The 19,610-nt window shown below is 38.4% G+C and overlaps 2 protein-coding genes across 5 annotated transcripts; both read left to right on the forward strand.

Annotated features, from left to right (window-relative positions):
* Window positions 1-801: 801 nt before the first annotated feature.
* On the forward strand, window positions 802-14,167 carry LOC116710106 (phosphatidate phosphatase LPIN2). 3 transcript variants are annotated; one of them, XM_032548934.1, is made up of 20 exons: window positions 802-887; window positions 5,300-5,500; window positions 5,580-5,675; window positions 5,772-6,010; window positions 6,425-6,526; window positions 6,608-6,716; window positions 6,816-7,518; window positions 7,623-7,716; window positions 8,171-8,352; window positions 8,455-8,548; window positions 8,652-8,721; window positions 8,914-9,006; window positions 9,193-9,242; window positions 9,805-9,916; window positions 10,013-10,161; window positions 10,919-11,005; window positions 11,199-11,351; window positions 11,558-11,672; window positions 11,907-12,010; window positions 12,122-14,167. In XM_032548934.1, the coding sequence occupies exons 2-20, from the start codon at window positions 5,309-5,311 to the stop codon at window positions 12,270-12,272; spliced, it is 2,895 nt and encodes a 964-aa protein (XP_032404825.1). In that variant the 5' UTR covers window positions 802-887; window positions 5,300-5,308; the 3' UTR covers window positions 12,273-14,167. The 3 variants fall into 3 exon arrangements, with proteins under 3 accessions (XP_032404825.1, XP_032404826.1, XP_032404824.1); XM_032548935.1 differs by having other exon boundaries at window positions 9,817-9,916; XM_032548933.1 differs by having other exon boundaries at window positions 6,608-7,518.
* A 454-nt stretch (window positions 14,168-14,621) lies between these two features.
* trim107 (tripartite motif containing 107) lies at window positions 14,622-19,122 on the forward strand. Of its 2 annotated transcripts, none has more exons than XM_032548937.1 (3): window positions 14,622-15,009; window positions 16,678-16,779; window positions 16,899-19,122. In XM_032548937.1, exon 3 carries the CDS (start codon window positions 16,918-16,920, stop codon window positions 18,433-18,435), a length of 1,518 nt encoding a protein of 505 aa, XP_032404828.1. In that variant the 5' UTR covers window positions 14,622-15,009; window positions 16,678-16,779; window positions 16,899-16,917; the 3' UTR covers window positions 18,436-19,122. The 2 variants fall into 2 exon arrangements, with proteins under 2 accessions (XP_032404828.1, XP_032404827.1); XM_032548936.1 differs by having other exon boundaries at window positions 14,623-15,009; window positions 16,678-16,726.
* Window positions 19,123-19,610: the final 488 nt, after the last annotated feature.

The raw sequence follows: 19,610 nt of genomic DNA on the forward strand, positions 1-19,610 counted from the left end.
AAACCATGGTATGGCGATCGTATTACACTGAAAGAAAAATTAAATAAAAGATAACGTAAAGATTTGACTCTTTTTAGGTGTATTGACCTTTTGATTCCCCCCGTACTTCAATGTTCCAGACGGTCAAACAGATTAATATTAAATTAAAATGACAAGAGGTAATAATTTCACAGCCTGGTCCTATTTTAAGTAATCGCCCCCATAGAACTAATAACTGGTTGGTGAGAACAATTGCAACAATGGGAATGATCACAATGTTTAAGTTTTCTGTATTTGTTGATTATGACTTTCATTTGGTTCACTGCACACCAAAGCCTTATAAATGGGTTAGTAATCCTTTCTAGGGTGATAGAAACAATTACTTTCTTACTCGTCTGTTATTGAACATCCTCAGATTAGGTGTGGTGTTTAGACTTCTCAGATCTTTTAACCCTCCTATTGTTTGTTAGACAGGTTTTGTTATATTTAGTGATATGAAACAAAAGAAAAATGTGCTTAATCACAGCTAATTCATGATTACGAAAGGTGGCAATTCTATTTTCACATCACCTACCTACCTAATTAAAGAGGGTAGGTTGTGATATTGGAATTTGTCTGTTGATCTTAGACATTGACTAACAGGCAAAGGCAGATGGAATATTTGGAAAGATTAAGAAAATGCAACAAATTAAGATTATTTGTATTATTTGTCTCTTGAAATAGCTGAAGAGGTTTCTTGATGTGTGTTAGACCTTGTTTCATGTATTGTTTACTATTTACATTTAAAGCCGGAACAGTTTTAACACTCGAGTTTCTGATTGGCTTACTGATGGGGTTGACTTGAGAACGCGCATGCGCTGTACAGTTGGAAGATGGTCGTTTTGTCAGAGTGAGGAGAAGCCCGAAAGGTGAGTTGTCTTTTCTCTCGTCTTTTAACGCCGATAAAATAAAATAAAAAGTGTTGTTTGAAAAGTGTGGCAGATGTAAAACACGTGGAGTGCTACAGTCGAGTGAACTGTAAGAGTTTTGTCGGTTTGTAAAGTTTCGCTGTTGTCCTGTCTACCGCGCTCTCCCAAGTTTTTCATAAAAGCAGTAAATGGAGGTGATTCATCTCTTTCGGAATTCTGTTTTTATCGAAGTGAACTGAAGGAAGTTCAGGGAGAAAGCGGAGCGCTTCCTTGAAGGGAACGTATTGTTTTTATTCTTCTGTAGGTTTTGAGTAAAGTGGAGTGCAGTAGTTAAGTTACTCAGTGCCTGAGTGAGACATGTAACATTCAGGGAAGCTAAGTTTTCTGTTGCATCCTTATCTTAAGGCTCCCATGAACTTCATCCAAAGTCCCTTTCGTTAGACGTTCGGCTTCAGATTAAGTATGTTGTGACCTTTAAAGTGACCCATTTTGTCGTCTAATGGGAAAGCGTCTCTGTTTTATTTTATTATTTTTATTAATTTTTTTTAGCTACGTTATATTTTTTGAAAATTATATTTGTTATTAATTGAAATAGTAGTAGTCTCTAAATTAAATTATTGATTAAATTATTTACAATTTGAGCGGATTCACTAAAGTATTTTTGAATTCGAAATGAATTGTATAAGATTGAGTCATTGATTTAATAGATAATAGTTTCTCCGGGGAGGGAGCAGACAAAAAGGAAGTCAGATAATCCAATCAGTGGGAAACTCGAGTTTTTAACTTCAGGTTGTGTGAGGATAGTAAATCTTATCTTAAAACATTAGGCTATTGTGGATATTAGATATTCATGGAGTATTAAGAAAAGAAACATATTTTTTGTTGTATTACTACCTCTAACATGGCACCCACAATCCTTAAGTCTAAAGTAATAACTGGATTGTAAAGCATCTGACCTTAAGTGCACTAGTTCACAGTTCAATAATCAATGAAAGGAAATGTTCATTGTGTCTTTTTAGGTGATCGAGTATTACAGTTTAATATGGGAATAAAAGTTTTTGTACATGTTTTTCCAACATTTAGAAATCTTCCCTGATATTTGTTGTTTGCTGTTGGAACCATGGGCATTTTTTCCAACCTCGCTACTATTAGGCAAAAAATGTAGCAGTAGTAGCTGTGGTAATTGATATTTTCACTACAGAAGTTTTGTATGTCATTAAAACGTTCACACACTCACAGTACCGTCCAACCAGGAATTGGACAGTAAATGTAAATAGGAAAATTGTCGGTGGTAGTGAGTGGTTAGCTTGTCTCTGAGGACAGCAATTTATATATCCCGGTGGTTTTCTAACATCCACAGATTTGAGGATATTTCCAGGTCTGCGCTCTAATTTCAGAAGTAAGTACAGTGAGTAGCCACCAGTGCTTGTCCTTAGTTCACAACTGTCTGTTTAGTTTGTTTTGGGAGTTCTCAAAATATTCACCAATTTGTATTTGTCTGGAGAATTTTGTGTTTAAACTAGAGAGATTAATGCTTTAGAAGGGCTCGTATTTTAACTGTTTATTGTTATAATTGTTTCTTGGGGATTGCAAAAGGCACCCCAAGCAACATCTGTGTTGCTTTTGCCACGCTTTAGGGAGAACTTTTTTTTTTCAGAAAATTGTCACAAAATCTGTGTTGTTTTAATGCTCTATAATGTATTGCATCATACAATAATCCCCAAAAATATTTATACTTTATGTTGAAACAATGACTGTCTTATTCTAATCGACAGCGATTATGTTTTTGTTTTTGTTTTTAAAACTAAACCAAGTAGTTCATTTGTAAAAACACAAGACAATGTTGAGACTCTGTTCCTAAAGTGAACATGTATGAACAATAAATGACTCGTACCCTAGAAACATTTCAACAATGTTTCAACCAAGGCGCTCCTTGGTCATGATGCCGTTTGTTCAAAAACAAACATCTGAGGTCTTCACTGACAAGCTGTATTTATATTGAGATTAAATTACGCATTCAATTTCTTTACTTATTAAGTGACTTTTGAAAGCAATCGGTTGCATTGAACTTTTGTGACTTTTTAGAGTTGTTTCGATTGGACAAACCTTTGAAAACCATGCATCATTCTCCTTTCAGTTTATTGTTATGCTGTACTTTATGTTGGTTTGTTACACAAAATCCCAGTAAAATAGAATGAAGATTTTGGTTGTAATTTGACTAAATGCTAAAAAAAAGAAAGAAAAAAAAGGAAAATGTTTGCAAGGCTCTGTAAATCAGAAAAAAAGAAGTGTAAAACAGTGATTGATAGCTGCAGCTTTACAATACAGTATCCATCTAATTTCCTCTGAGAAGTGAATAAAAAGCTCAAGTGAACGAGCCTTCTGGAAAATTCCCGACAGAATCATACGAAAGCAATATTGGATTCATAACTGTGACTGTTGTTCACGCTGCAGGGGGGTTTCTTTTATTGTTTTCACAGTACACCACAGCCGACCTAGTTATAACAATCAGCTATCACTTTAAGTTATTTATGATGAATGAGGTGGTGAGCCAAACATGTAGTTGTGTTTCTATTGCACAGCCACGTGATCGGCCAGAGTTGCGGTTGTGTGTTACAGCCTCATCTCCTCATCTGCTGTTGTTTTCCTCAGAGGCCTACCTTTCTGTCGACGTCTCTAGGCAGCTTGGGCAGAGATATCCATCCTAATGTGAAGCCCTTTCTGTGAGACAGCAGATCTGCTGGAGAGTCCCCCTGGCCTTTGACGGCCCAGAGAGCTGTGGCTGCGACCAGAATGTGTGTGGTCTACGTGTGAGCGTGTTTGAAAAGCTCATCAGAGGCTTTCAGAAACTGCTGGTCTAGCTGTCATGTGAGGCGACTGTGTGTGTGTGCGTGCGTGTGTATGGGCGTGGGGGTGTGCGTGTGTGTGTGTGTGCTATGTGAGATAGAGGAAGCATCAGAGTGTGTGTATAAATATACTAGGACTCTCTCATAGATCACTGTATATGTGTATGTTTACCACAGAACAGAGAAGCGTAGAGCATTGTCATCTCTTATGATCCGGTGTAGCTCAGCTCTGCGGACTTTTAGAACTTCGTCTTTAAGTTGTCCGACCTACCAATATGTAGGCCGACATTCACAGAGACACGCTCATCAGCTTTGCGAGGCAGTGGAGCAGAATGAGAAAAAACGTTCTGAGGATCCTCAGATGAACATGGTGGCAAAATTTCCTGAGACAGTTTGTGAGTTCATAAAGTGGGGGAAAAGCTGATGGCGGAGAGGCGGTCAGGGCAACCTGGCTGGATTGAGAGGGAACATTTGCATCCTTCTCTCTGGGTAAGATTTAGACTCAGGATCTGCTCCACATCAGTGGAAATAATCTCTGATCTCATGTTTTTGTAAGTACTGTTTCAGTTATTACAGATTTCTCTTTAAAGCCTACAAGAAGTAAAAACAGTGACTTTAAGACAAGGTTGCTTTATTTAAAAAACCATAGGAAATTATTATGATGATTAGTATTTTGTATTAGCTATTAGCTTGTCAAGAATTACTCAATCAATAATCTTCATGTGTAGATCCTTATTTTAACTGTGTGATTTCCAAAACCAACTTTGCTCCACTCAGGGATTACTTTTCATGATCAAGAGTTTAGACACCCCCCTGAAATTATTGCATCTAGGAAGCCTAACTTCATGCTTGGCTTTAAATAGCTTGAAAGCTAAATTGACAGTCTAGCAATGGACTGTCACTTGAAAGTGGACTGTCCACCTTCAAGGTGAGCTTGAAAGCGGTCAAAAGTCAAGTTCTGCTTTGTCTTTTTGAAGCTGGTAACAGTTGGATTCGTTTGCCGTGTTTGGTGAGAAAAGCCAATGTAATGACAATTATTTTTGAATTTCACCAACATGTTGTTTTCACATCTTTAAAACTGACCCATGTGTTTGTGTACACTAGAACCCCGCCTAGTGAGCCCTTTTACATAATCAAGTTGATGGACCAAGAAAATTACGTCAGCAGATTCTATTGTCTTGCAAAGACAAACAATTGCATCTTTTCACAGGATCGCATCTTAACACGTGTTAAGATCCGATCTTAACACGCGTTTGCTGACCTTCAGCCCATTAATCATAGTCAAAGACCTGATGCAAAGGTCAATAAGGCTTACACAAAACAATAGAAAAACCAGCTTGCAGGACATTGTGCTGTTTTGAATGAACTCTGCAGGTTGGAACTTTCTTGCTGGTATTTTTTTTTTCTACTTGTGTGATTAAGCAAACAGAAACACAGCTAACCAGGTACAGACTGCAATATTTACCAAAGAGTAGAGCAAAAACAGTTTCTTGCTTTGTCATTGCACTCTGCTCTGCCTAAAAGCTCCCGCTTCTTGTTTTTTTTCTATCTTTTTTTTGTGTGTAGTCACAAACCATGAACATTGTGGGCCAGCTAGCAGAGACCGTGTTTGTCACAGTGAAGGAGCTGTACCGCGGCCTGAACCCGGCCACCCTGACCGGAGGGATCGATGTCATCGTGGTGCGGCAGCCTGATGGGTCTTACCAATGCTCGCCGTTTCACATCCGGTTCGGGAAGCTCGGCGTGTTGCGCTCCAAAGAGAAAATTGTGAGTAAATTTTTTTATGCCTTATTCTCTGCCTAAATACTCTGTCATCTCCCGTTGAACCGTATGTTGTCATTTTTAGGTCGACATCGAGATAAATGGAGAATCGGTCGACCTGCATATGAAGCTTGGAGATAATGGCGAGGCTTTCTTTGTGGAGGAAGAAGAAAACATGGACGTAAGCTGAACGACGTCAGAGACTGCTTTAGCTAAATCACACTTTCATGATGTCAAATAAAGATGTTTTTTTTTTTTCTACTTCTCTTCTTGTTAGGTCCCAGCCTTTCTGTGCACCTCCCCAATTCCTCTTGAGGTCCCTGAGGAGACGGATGTGATCGCCGAGGGGTCCGGAGCCCGCAAGAAGAAGCGGTGGCGGAAGCACGTGCGTTATGATAATCAGCAGAGGGACGAAGCCAACTCCTCGTCAGAAGAAAGAGACAAAGAGGAGGAGAGCATGAGAGACTCTGACGCTGCTCAGTGGGAGAGTCTTTCATCTCAACCACTGCTGACCAGGTCAGACAGTGAAACGTACAGATGTTGTTGAATTGGACTGAGTGAAACTCTTCACAGTGCTGCTCAAATTAAAACTACGTTATTTTAAATAAACAAAGTAATCGAATTTAAGTTGGAAAAAATGTAATTTATTGTAGAGACAAAACTTAAGAAGGGGCTTGCATGTTTGCCTTAAAGACAAGAAGCTTTCTTTGGACAACCCTGCTCAAACAGCTCATTATGAAGTTTTGAATAATTCTTTATTTATTGGTGGAAAGTTGTGGCCATGAGTTTTAACCCGATTGTAGCTATGCTGTTTCAGTTAAAGAAAATTGGAGTTCAGTGTATGGGAACCAGGGTTTAACATTGACTTTAATCCCAGATTGAGGTGAACAAAGTTGTTAAATCTTTAATGTTTTCCATTTTACTTGTTAGTAAATCAGTGTACTACTCACTGTCTGAGGAGCCAAACGAGGAACTGGGGGAAACACAGAACAGAGACACTCATCCACGTTCAGACGAAGAGCTCTCAGAGAGGTGAGAAAAGCTTCTTGCGTTCTGTTAAACAAACATTCTTGTTCGTTCTTTAGTTTTGAGAATCTCCTGTGTGTTTGCCAGTGTTTTCTTGAGTCGGCCGGATTCTCCTAAAATCGACTCTGAGGTTCTGGATGAAGCCCAGGATTTGTCTGAGCCCCAAATGCAGTGGAACTGGGGAGGATTTCCCACGGTGAAACACACCAACACAGACAGAGCTGCACATTTACGCCAGACCTGTGCTGCGGTTGGAGTTCAACCTGCTGACATGCGGTTGTCCTGTTTTTCGCAGCCCTGTGACCCAGAGAATACACCAGGAGAGCTGAAGGCCTCAACTCACTTCTTCCCCATTGAGAGACAGGATTCCTTTGACCTTGACTACGAGGTCACACCTTCCGTGATCAGCTGCGTGAAGCCACAGCCGATGGCGGGCTCATTTTGTTTAGACAGCAGCTCTCAGCAAGCCAGCTCTTTATCTACGAAGAACAACGTTCACGATGCACTTTCCTACCACAGCGACCATTTCATGTCATGTGTTTCTTCCGTTGACGTAGATTCTGAATGTACGGTGGAAGAGAAGGAGGAAAAAGACTCTTCTTCTGAGAGTATTGGCATTTGTGTCGACAAAAGCCAAGAAAGTGCTGAAAAAGTTAGTTCTGTAGCTGAAAGAGTTTCTGAAAATGGAACTTTGAGCAAAACAGAAGAGCTGACAAAAAAGATGGCAGAATGCACACTCCAAGAATCAAGCCAGGATAGTCGAGGACAAGAGAGTGTCTCATCTGAGCAGAGAGAATCAGATTCTACATATTCTGCTCCTGACAGAGGATTAGTGCCCAGCGCTGGTGGAGAAGATGATAATACCACACTCAGAGCAACTGATGAATCACCTGAAAGCTCAGCTACTGCATCACAAGCTGCCGACACGGACACTGGGAATGACGTGGCGAAATCCTCCGAAGCATCCTCCAAGCTGGAACAACAGGACGAGAAAAAAAGTGAAGCATTTGAGCGATTAAGTTAATTCTTTAGGTTAAAGTCACAAGCCTGTTTATGCATGAGGTGGATTTGTTCCTCACGGTGCTGTGTGACTGTGTCGTAGGTAAACAGAATCATCATGGAGGCTCGTCGGATATTTACCTGGATGACCTGACCACTCTGGACCCAGAGGTGGCGGAGCTTTATTTCCCCAAAGCGTAAGATGTTTTCTGACACACTAGACATATTTTGTCACATTCCAACCTTGAATTGCTACATATTTTCTGTACAGAAAAATGATATTTTGCCACCTTCCTAAAATAATGGCCTAAGTCATTTTTACCTAAAGTGATTTTGCCAAAAAAATAAATAAATTACTACCGTACCTCTTTCTGAGGATAATTTTGTTAAAAAAATCACTTTTGGCAAAAACTTATTTCAGACCTTTTTTGCAAATTTGTATGCAATAAAGACAATAAAGCTATGAGAAGATATATTTATAATTTGCCATTAACTGTATGGGTGACACAGCAAAGATATGGAGTACTGTATCTTAAAGCTTATTTTAACTCATCAGTGTTAGAACTATGTAACAAGCTAGTAATTCTGATACAGTAACTTGCATTAATAGCAAACGCTGAACCTAAATTACTCACTGTTGCCTGACCACAGGGAGGCAGAGGGAGCGTTAACTCAGTATGCTGAACAGGGCTCAGGTAGCCAGTCGCCTCAGTCTGTGGACATTGGAGCAGTGGACAGTGGAACAGAGTATCTGTCTGATTCTACATCGTACGTCATGGACGTCAGTATGTCCCTTTGTGGGAAAGTAGGAGACACCAGCCAGATTACCAAAGGTAGGAGTGACTGATCCAGTGTCGGGTTGTTAGCTCTGCTCACACAGTGGAGAATGACTCCATTTTATTTTTTTTGTATGTTTGTTTTTCATTTTGCTTCAGAAAAGTTCACAGAGCACCTTGTGACATATCAGGATTTTATCAACAATCCAGGAATCATTGAGGATCCAAGTCTAGTCATCTGCATAAATTCTAAGTGAGTGAAATAAATAATTACACAGTTTTTAAAAGTGTATCAGTTTCCAGACTAAAGTCCTTTTTTCGGTTGTTGCTTATCAGCTCTTTTACACTTTTTGCAGCTATTACAATTGGGGAGTGGCTGCTCCAATGATCCTGTCCATGACAGCATTCCAAAAACACCTACCAATGGTATTTTATTTTTTGAAACCTGACCACTAAAGTCTTAAAAATGTATTATAAATTCAAACATTAAATACACCTTTGTTGTGCTTTTTAATTTTAAGCAAAGTTATAGAATATCTTAAAATTTTATAAAAACCTGCGCAATAAAAATGGTGGCAGAAAGAAGGAATAATTTTCTTTCTATGTCTCATACATAAGAGTACAGTAGAGCAGCTGGTGAAGGACAAGATGTCCAAAAAGCCTGGTCGCTGGTGGTTCTCATGGAGACGCAGAGAAATGGACAACAACAAGGTAGTTGCTCAGGTCTTCATGTATATATATATATATGCTTGTGTGATGGATAATGGGAAGAAATGTTATATATTAGCCTGCACTGACTACACAGTTAATCATGAAAAGGTGTGTCTTTTCTAGTTGGAGTATATTTTTCATATCAGACATAATGGTGATGAATGCTGACTGCTCTTTTCTCTTCAGCAAAAACAATTAAAGGAGGAGCAACTGGCAAGTGTTTCCTCCTCAGCCCAGTAAGTCACCTCATTACCAAGTGATTAAATAATCCTTCTCCAGGAAGCCTTGCGTCCCGTGTTCCAGCTGGTGCTGTTCTAGATAGTCCTGCTGTTGCACATCTGTTTCACTACCGCATGACGTTGGTAGCGGTGGGAAACCCTAACGAGGATTCCTTGCATGTTTATGTTAATCTTTACTGGCTACTTTAGTTGTTCACACACCCAAAAATCTTCAGTGTTGTGGGGGCGTCGTCTAATTTCATCCATATCTCTTTAACTTTTTCACTTTTTCACATTACTATGTATTTTATTTGGATTTTATCTGAAAAGGAAAATGTAATAGTGGGATATTTTTGCAACGAAATTACATACATAATGACAAATACATGAAAATTGTGTTTGAATAAAATGGTGGAAATGTTAAATGTGTTTGAATGCCAAGGCACTGTACAGTTGCAAATGTTAACTTATTTGCAAGGTACACACTGTAAGTTGCTGCTGTGAAAAAGACGTTTTCATCTCTGTATGTTTTTAGGGGCGGATGAACACAAACTGTGACTTTCCTTTGTTGTTTTCTCAGAGCCACACAAAAAGCTGACAATGCTTCCAGTCTTTTTTCAGAAGCCATGTCCATGACTCAGTCCTTCAGCCACATGTACCGCAAATCACTACGTCTCACTTCCAAGGAGATAGTAGGACAACCCTGACTCTTTGCCTGAAAACATCAAACATATTTAAATAAGGTCTTTTTGTGCTATGATGTGTTTCTGTCTGCTCTTCTCTGCCAGGAGAGTCTAAATCTGCGTGATGGAGCCAATAAAGTGGTATTCAGTGTTACCACACAATATCAGGGCACCTGTCGCTGTGAAGCTGCTATCTACCTGTGGAACTGGAACGATCGGGTCATCATATCAGACATTGATGGAACAATCACCAAGTAGGCCAAGTTAAACACGGTTTCTTGCTATAAACCTCATCAATATTGCTTTGTGTTTTTATTCTGTAGAAAGATAAGTTTCCATAGGTAAGCATCACCTTCCTAGATCTCTGATTCTGTAACAAATGAAATGTGACCTCTAGACAAGCCAGGCTACCAAAGATTTATTTGAACATATTGTAAAAATTCTACAGCATCAATGTATCTGAGATGCCTTATATTCTGCAGAAATGCTGTATAGTAATATCACTACTAAATCTTACGTGACACTGTGCAGACGCTCTGTCTACATTATTAAAGGATCTCATACCATACTTAGTGAATGCTTGAAGTGGCTCCGGCTGCTGGCAACCTCTCTACTTTTTTGTTATTTTAGTTAATAAATATTTGTCCACTGGTGTGGAATTTTCATCTCCAGTCCGTTGATCCTTAAATATGGAAACAAAATGAAATAAGATGGTAACATCATGACCAAAGTAACAATAACAACCCATCTTCACTCAAAAGAACACAGAATCCCACATCCTTAATCCCATTAAACAAACACTATAACTTTTGTGTCATTCTCATCACATTTTTGAACATGCATCATGCCTTTCTACGGCTATTGACATAAGTGTTGAAATTAACCTCAAATATGAATGAAAATGTCCTTTAGAATTTGCGACCTTATCGTAATCCTTGTCTATTTTGTTCTTTTTTTTTTATGACAAAATGTTTTTCTCTTCTGTTATAAGCTCCACTCTGTCTCTTCTAGGTCTGATGCGCTTGGTCATATCCTACCTCAGTTTGGAAAAGATTGGACACACAAGGGAATTGCCAAACTTTATCACAAAATACACAAGTATGTGAAATGCTGTTCCTTTGTAGATGACACATGAGCGCATCAATGGAACTCAACCTGTTGGATTATCTTGACTTTTTGTTGTGCGTCCTGCTATTTGAACAATTGAAAATACATGATACATTGTGTATTTTTGATCAAATGTAATAATTAATTTTGTGAATCGCAGTTTTGGTTGCTCATTTCTTTGCAGAAATGGATACAAGTTCCTGTACTGCTCAGCGAGGGCTATCGGCATGGCTGGTATTACCAAAGACTACTTGCAGTGGGTCAACGAGCAAGGCACTGTTCTTCCTAAAGGCCCTGTACTGCTGGCTCCCAGCAGCCTCTTTTCAGCACTACACAGGTAACAGTAGCTCAAATCCTGGCAGGATGGTCTGTATTCCTATTCGAGACCAAATTTATAACAGTATATCGACACCCTCTTAAAATAATAGCCAAAGTCATTATTTTCATGTTTTTCAAAAAACTTCACCAAATATTGCATATATATTATCTACTTAACTCAAGAAAGTCTTTACGATGGATGACTGTTGACATCAACTCTTGCAGGGAGGTGATTGAGAAGAAGCCAGAGGTTTTTAAGGTCGCCTGTCTTAGTGACATCAGGGACTTGTTCGGATCACACAAACAACCTTTCTACGCGGCTTTTGGCAACAGGACGAATGTAAGCAATACTGAAGACCGACTCCAAATCTTGCATAATATCCATACCTCTTAGGACAAGAGGAACTGTGGTTGAGTGGTTTACATTTAATCACGTTGTTGAACACAATCTTGCATATTTTGAAAAATGGTAGCTAAAATTAGGTTTACTTGTTAAAACTTTTTTCTGGTAAAGAAATAAGATTAAAGTTATGTTAACTTCTGCAATAAAGCTTATCTCTAATGCTTTTTGCAGGATGTTTTTGCCTATAAGCAGGTGGGAGTGACTGAGAGTAAAATATTTACAGTCAACCCAAAAGGAGAGCTTATCCAAGAACTATCTAAAGGCAGCAAGTCTTCGTAAGTAAAAACTAAGCAATTAAATGGAAATAATAATTTTTTGTAACTTGCCGTCATACGTTCATGCAGATTAGTCAGATTTCTAACCTCCTGATTGTATTTTTTCTGCAGGTATAACCACCTGAGTGGACTGGTTGAGCATTTCTTCCCCATGGCCGCTGCTGAGACCAATAACGCTGCAATTTTAGTCTGTCCTGAATATAGTAGCTTCTCTTACTGGAAGGAGCCTCTGCCCGAAGTGGACATTAGCATACTGACATAGACCAACTTCCAATGTGTGTCTAAGCCCAACATGCACGCAAAATAGACATAAATTCTCTGATTTTCTCAGGACAACCACCTTTGATAAGAACATAAAGAAGTAGTTGTTGATTTTTAATACTACACTCAGATAGATCCCAATTAAACTATTCGAGTCGAAGCGACTGAATAATTAGTATCTTAAGCATTTTTAGTTTTTCAAGGTTTGTTTCCTGTTACTACATGTTTTCATAAGTATAAATCTTATTTAACCTATTACCTGATGAATCGTATTAAAACTGACAGAGAAGAACTCGTCTTTAGGCATTACTTGGTGTGTTTTTTAAATTGTAAGAATGACTCAAAGATAATTTGCCTTACTTGAACCTAGAGAAGGTGTGATCACATTAACCTTGACATGCACACCCCATCTGTGTGTGTGTGTGTGAATTCATTGGACTCTATAGCATATGGAGTTTTATATCTCATTCTACCAAGAAACCAAAAACTGCTTAAATATGCATATCAAATTAATCTTAATTATAAGATCTGTTTGATCTCATTGAGTTTATGAGTCAGTTTGTGATTATCGGTTACAGCTTTGAATTTGCACTTTACTGGAGAGAACAAAATCCTTTGGACGAAAAGCTATATTTTAAACTCGTCCAAGACTAAAGGTCACGCACCATTAGAATTTTATGTCATGCAGAAGGACCATTTAATCTGATTATCGTGAAGCTATGCTGGTCACAATTTTTTCATTGTCTCATACCAAGTTTGTAATGGCATAAAATGTACACTACACAAACGAGCATCAGATTTAAGACCAACATTGAGTTCCACTGCAGATGTGAGTTTTGGCTGTGAACTCTTAACGGTAATGTCATGCATATTTATTATTTTGCATATTTTCTTGTCCAGCTGATCTGAAATTGAGTAGTTTTTCTGTAAATCAAATGTACAAAAATGTGAAAGAATTTTAAACAATCTATGTTGTGCACATTGTAGTTGTGTACTTGTGTTTTTAGAGTAAATACATTTTATTTGCAATAAAACCTCTTATAAACATGTTTTTTTGTTGCTGATCATAATATGCAAATGTTTTCAATCAAGACTTTGTTTTATTGAAGTGGAGATGGTATTCTTGCTGTATTTGGGGGAGCCTGTTACTGAGTGTCCTTGTGTTTTTTAATGCATTTATTGCAAATACCATAGTGGTCAAAGGTTTTAAGATGAACAGATGTATTTTGTTTCAGAAATGTTTCATCTTTACTGGTGTTAGATCTTTGTATCAGCTGTTTCTATGGGACATAAAAGTTAAAAACGAACCACTTTAAGTAGTTTGAATGACTTGTTGGCAAACACATCTGAATATATGTGAAGGGTAAATAGGAATAGGATCTGGGTCTTTTTTTTAATGAACCTAAATATTTAAAGTTTTGATCCAAAAATAAACCACTTTCATTAGTTTCAATATCTTGTTGAGAAACATCTAAATGTATGCAAATGGTCAATATGAATAAGATCTGGGTAATTTTAGATATTTGATATTTAAAGTTCTCATCCATGAGCTCCTTGATTTTTATTTTTGAATTGTGACACATTGCTATGTCTAAGGATTAAGCTCTGCACTGGTGGTAAACTGATATGTTAGTTGAACGCTCTTTAGAAGATTTCTCGGGCACGTGTTTCTTTTTTTCGGGTTCCCTGAAGCTTTCTTCCAGAAGTTTCTGATGAGTTCAGAATTGGTTGATTTCAATACAATCTTACAAGCAGCAGTATCCTTGCCCGGAAAGGTCTGTTTATGCAAATTGAATTCAAATCTGCTTATTTAGACAGCGCCAATTCACCACACATGCTGTTTCACGGCACTTTATACTCAAAAACGTTTTTTATGTAATAAAACATTGACAGCAACAGTGTCTTTCTTGTGGGTAACCACACTTGACAAAAGATTTATTTTAATATTTCCTACTTCCTTTTGTTAATTTTGCAATTCACATTTTGTCTGATCACACTTCATAGCAACAAAGATCCAAAACCACCATGATGGTACGATTTGTGAAAAGCAAGTTTATGGCAATTTTTAAAGTGAAGACACAGCTCTTCACAGTGAAAAACAGTTTTTGGGTGCATTGTTTTGAGTTGTCTAGTCAAACAAAGGAAACAGAGGTCCCAGGTAGCCATCTTTCTAAGATGTATATGTAAATAACTAAATTAAAAGAAAAATTAAAGCAGAAATTTAAATTGAGTATCGCCCCAGTTGTAGCTAATAAATGATACATCTGTTACACTGTCTCAGATTTAGTTTATTTCAGATGTTCGTGTATTTCTGTATCAGATATAAACATCACTAAGATACAAATGAAGGACATCTTTTGTGCAACTTGTACAAACAATTTAAAAATGACCCAAAATGAAGGGCGAAAATAGCCCTTCATTTTGAGTTTGGGCAAACAGTGATGCAGTTCTTCACTCTGTTTGCACTTCAATGCATTCTTGAAAAATACAAGTGTAGTACAAGTAGTTGACAATAGCATACACGGAAGGGGGAAAAAAAGGTAAGCCAAATAAATAAGATTGCGCTAATATAAAATGAAGTCATTTTAGCCGCATGTCGTGCTGCAACATGCTGCACCTGACGGATCCGGAGACGATGAAGGTGTTTATGACTGGCGCAGTCATAAACGCGTCAGTGGGTCTCGCTTGTTTTTAACTTGATGAGGAAGACGCGGGATCAAAGACAAAAGTGCCAGCAGGTACGTTTAAACCCCTGTTTTGTATAATTATTTCTCTTCAAGATTATATCTAGCTGTTGATTCAGCGCCGATAGCCATAATACCGCTACTTGCTAAAGCTGAACAGTTCTTTGCAGCAGGACTGGTTCAACGCGTCGAAGAAACTTGTGTCGTTTGGGTTATTCCTGTTCCCCGGAAATCGAAACTTAAGCGAAACCCGCCCTGTAAAATAAACAACGTGTCAATTTGAAATATGTAAAGACACATTTGGTTACTGCTGCAATTTCCCTCCATAGTAAGTCACATTTAATACAGCCTACACACACTGTCCTTTTAATTCGAGCAACTTTACTGGGGCTATTGCTTTTGTGCTTAGTCATGTTTTATCAGTCACCATGACTTGTGTGCACGACGGTGTTTACTTTAGAAAACATAAAATTCTCATCTTTAAATTTGAGTTAATTTGGCAATAGACGCACTTAAAAAAAACATCCAGGAGACAGTTTCCCATTTTTAAAAGAAGTTATATAAAGTTTGCCTATAAATAAATAAATACAGAAGACTTAGCTAGAGAGTGTAAAACAGCTCTAAAGAGCTGACGCATCTAGAATAGCACTAGAGAGCATAAGCAACATCGAGTCGAGCAATATTTCACAATTAATCGAGTTAGTCAGAGGGAGTAAAGGTCACCAGACACAAAGTAAATAAACTGTGTTGATAGGATGCCTTTTAACATAAACATGATCATGTGTCCAAAATACAGAAATAGCATTGAAGGTAAAAAGCTAAATTTGTCAACTAAAAGTAGTAAAATGTAATCTACAATCATGTAAAATCAATTAAGATGTAATGCCTTCTCATAATGTTAGTCTAAATGGTTGCTTCTTGAACAAATCCAAGAGACTATAAAATGTAAATGAAAGGCCTAAGTGTAGAGACGACAGCTGCAAAGGGTCTGTTTTGTATTGATTTAGGGGATAACAAGCCCTGATCAGACAGGACTTATCTTTCCCAGAATTCTAGTGGATTCTGGCTGAAGAAGGGCAGAAACATAGTCGTGTGTCATCAGTCCAGAACTTTGAACTGTTTTCTGTCTGGAACAAGCTGCCAGAGAGAGCCGTAAAGGAATGGCATGTAAAATATAGTCAAAAACTTCACATTTTCAATAAGCTCCAAAATGCTAATCACCAGAGGAATACATAACATAAGTCGTTATGTATGCCGAAAGACGTAAGATTTTTTGAACTTGGGAAACCAACTCATTCAGAACATAATAAAAATGTCAAGGTTTTCTCCTTGTTCAGCTGGAAGAAATTATACAACACCTGTGATTTTGGACATCTCAACAGTTTTTTGGGACTGAAACTTTGGAGATACATTTGTTTAGAAGACGTATCACTCTTTACAATATGTAGTGAAATTACCTCATGTGTCCTCAAGTACAGCTTGGTTCCGACGTCCAGCTTGTGTGACATCTGTATCCCCCTCACGCATATGTCCATTTAGATCAAAAGGAGTTGTGCATAACCATTGAGTGAATTCCATCAAACTAAATCTAGTGCTGTTAATGTTGTCTTTTGAATCTGTAGGGCGTCTGCCATGTCGGGTGACCTTTAATTAAACTTTGACTGACTGTTGGGTAAATGCCTATAATACAAAACTGAACTTGTCATACCTTCTCTGTTCTAGATGTGCCAGCTCCTTGCAGACCAAATCAATCACTTGTACATCTTTGGTCGTGAGTAGCAGATTTCACCCATATCACAATATTCCTTCTGCTTCCTTATATAGGTAATTATCTTTTTTGTCAGTGAATGTGTAAATACTTTTTTTTTATCTTCTGTCATGAAATTTAGATTTCCATTTACATATAGGCATGTGTTTGATTTAAACTTTGTATTTCTCTGAAGGTTTCCTGTCCCCACCATCATGTCTGTGTCTGATGGAGCAAGCTTTTCTGCAGATAAGCTCACATGTCCCATATGCCTGCAGCTGTTCTCTGAGCCCATTTCCCTTCCCTGTGGTCACACCTATTGCTTTCTCTGCCTTAAGAACATGGAAGAAGGCCTTGACCAACACAGGTGCCCAGAGTGTCAGGCTGAGTACCAGGGAACCACTGCTCTTATGAAAAACGTAAAAATTTCCAAATTCATAGAGACCTACAAAGACACTGCTGAGAAAGGTTTTGCCCCTGCAGATCTTCCTGCTGTCATCCATGTAACATCCAAGAGTATGTGTAATTCTGCTTTGGATCAGTCAGATGGACAAAGTCAATTCTATGGAGAAGAAAACGAGACAAACAGAGGTTGTGAGACTGGCTCTGGATTCAGAGGCACTCTCTGTAATCCGATGCAAGCAAAAATCAGCAGCAAAGGCAAAATGGAAATGGATGAGCCCAAGTTTAAACTGGCATCTCAAGTCACAGAGTTACACATCAGACTAGAGATTGCAGAAGGTGTTCTGATGAAAGAGAAGGAATGGGAGCTTCAGGTGACAACTTCTAATTCTCAGTTGAGAGAGAAAATATCGAAGCTGCTGGGGCAGATGAAGGACTCCCTGCAGAGCTATAGTGACCAGGTGATGCAGATGGTCGAGAAGGAGTTAGGCCCAGGTGAAGAAAGCATCCGCGCTCGAGTCGGTCAAGCGTCTGAGCTGGCGAAACAGCTGAGGCACACTGTGCTTACAGCTGAATCCCTACTGACTGAAGAGGATGAAAAAGCATTTAGTGATGAGCTTCAAAGTCTAAATGCAAACATTGTAGAGGTGCTAGAAAAACCACTGAGAGAGGACGAAGACTTTGTTGAAACAAAGGTCAACTTTGCATATGCCTGTCCCAGACTGGAAAACATGAACACTGTCCTGAAGGAACAACTTGGAGAGACTCAGCGCTCCCTTCGAAACACCTTCAACCCTTCAGAGCTGACCTTTGACCCAGAAACAGTTCACCCTAATCTCATTCTGTCAGAGGATCTGAAAACGGTAACATTCAGCACCGTGAAGCGGTCCTACACGTCCTCACCGCAGAGGTTCACCAGCTTTTACCAGGTACTCAGTGCACAAAGCTTCTCAGAAGGCGAACACTGCTGGGAGGTGGAGCTCGAAGGTTCTCCATGGATCATCGGCATGTGCTACAGTGGGAAGCTGCCACGCAGTGGGCTGCCATCCGCCCTGGAAAGCAGCCAGAGCTCCTGGTGTCTGATGTGGTTTGATAACTTGCTAACCGCTTTTGAGCAAGGTCACAGCGTGCCACTAAAGAAAACCACAGTGTCACGCAGGCTTGAGGTCAAGCTGAGCTTCAAGACACACAGGTTGAGCTTCTACAACATCAGCCCCACCAGTGGGAAGACACATATCTACACCTTTAAGGCCAATCTGAGTGAAGCCGTGCACTTCGCCTATAGGATGATGTCAGGACACCCCAAAGGCAGAGTCACAATTTGCTCATAAATAGAAGTTTTCAAAATCAGCACACAGGAGCTAGGTAAATTTATCCACAAAACAAAGCTTTTTTTTTAGTAGCTTTTCTAAGACTGATAGAAAAGTCTTAGGGCTGCTTTCACAACTGATCTTTCATCAATTTCAACAACCTGTTTATATGCACATGGTGTTTACACCTTTTTTTATCTTATTGGAAACAATTTTTCAGCAAATTGGTGATAATGTTTTTTGTCAGATGAAGGTGAAATGGCACCATATGTACATAGCATAAATATGGTACCAAAACATTTTGTGTAAATTAACTGGAGCTCTGACTGCTCAGTCTTACCCAAAGTTGCAGCTTTGACTTGTGGCCAAAGATGACCAGGCCACTCTGGTACACTTGGGCCACATATCATAGCTAAGCTACCTCTGTTATTATCAGATTCTTTTGTGCCACATTCTCAGGGCCCAGATATACTGCCACCACAGTGATGAAGAATCATATTGTCATCTGTAAAAAGAAATCAGTAAGAAAAAGAAACGGATAAAGCAAAATCATCTGGAATATAAATATGTGGGATTGAGATTATGATTCTTGTGCAAGATTGTAAGATCTCTGCAGTTTACATAAATAATTGAGGAGTTTGTTTTTTGTTGTTTTGGCTTATGTGCAGTGTTTTTAATGTATTTTAGCAATAAATAAATCAAAATTGGCTTTAGTGTTATTCATTCAATTTCTTTTCTAATGGAATTAGCATTGTGTAAAGGTTTTTTTAAGTACTATACCCTAGGAAATTTTATTTTCCTTTGATATCAATAAAGTATTTTTGTTTTTGAATTTAAACCGAGAGGTAGGCTTCTAAAGTATCTTTTCTGTGAATTGTAAGTAACACTAGGTATTCAAAGTATATCTTGTCTATATGATGTGTTTCACTTGGTGAATGTAGTTAATTTATTTAATTTAGTTAGTTAATTAATTAACTTTTCAGTAATATTGCAATTTACTGAATTTAGCTGTAAATAGTTCAATATTTCAATATCTCGCGAGACTACCTATAGAAATGTACATAAATTGGGTCTACTTCATTTTCTGTAACTAGCGCACGAGTCTGAAAAAAAAATATGCAGCGCTCCTTTAATATGGTATTTATGAAACTTTGATATGTTAGTTTGTATTGATTGATGTATATTTTCCTTAAAGA

The sequence above is a fragment of the Xiphophorus hellerii genome, chromosome 20, assembly GCF_003331165.1.
Source record: "Xiphophorus hellerii strain 12219 chromosome 20, Xiphophorus_hellerii-4.1, whole genome shotgun sequence".
In the NCBI taxonomy this organism is placed as follows: Eukaryota; Metazoa; Chordata; class Actinopteri; order Cyprinodontiformes; family Poeciliidae; genus Xiphophorus; species Xiphophorus hellerii.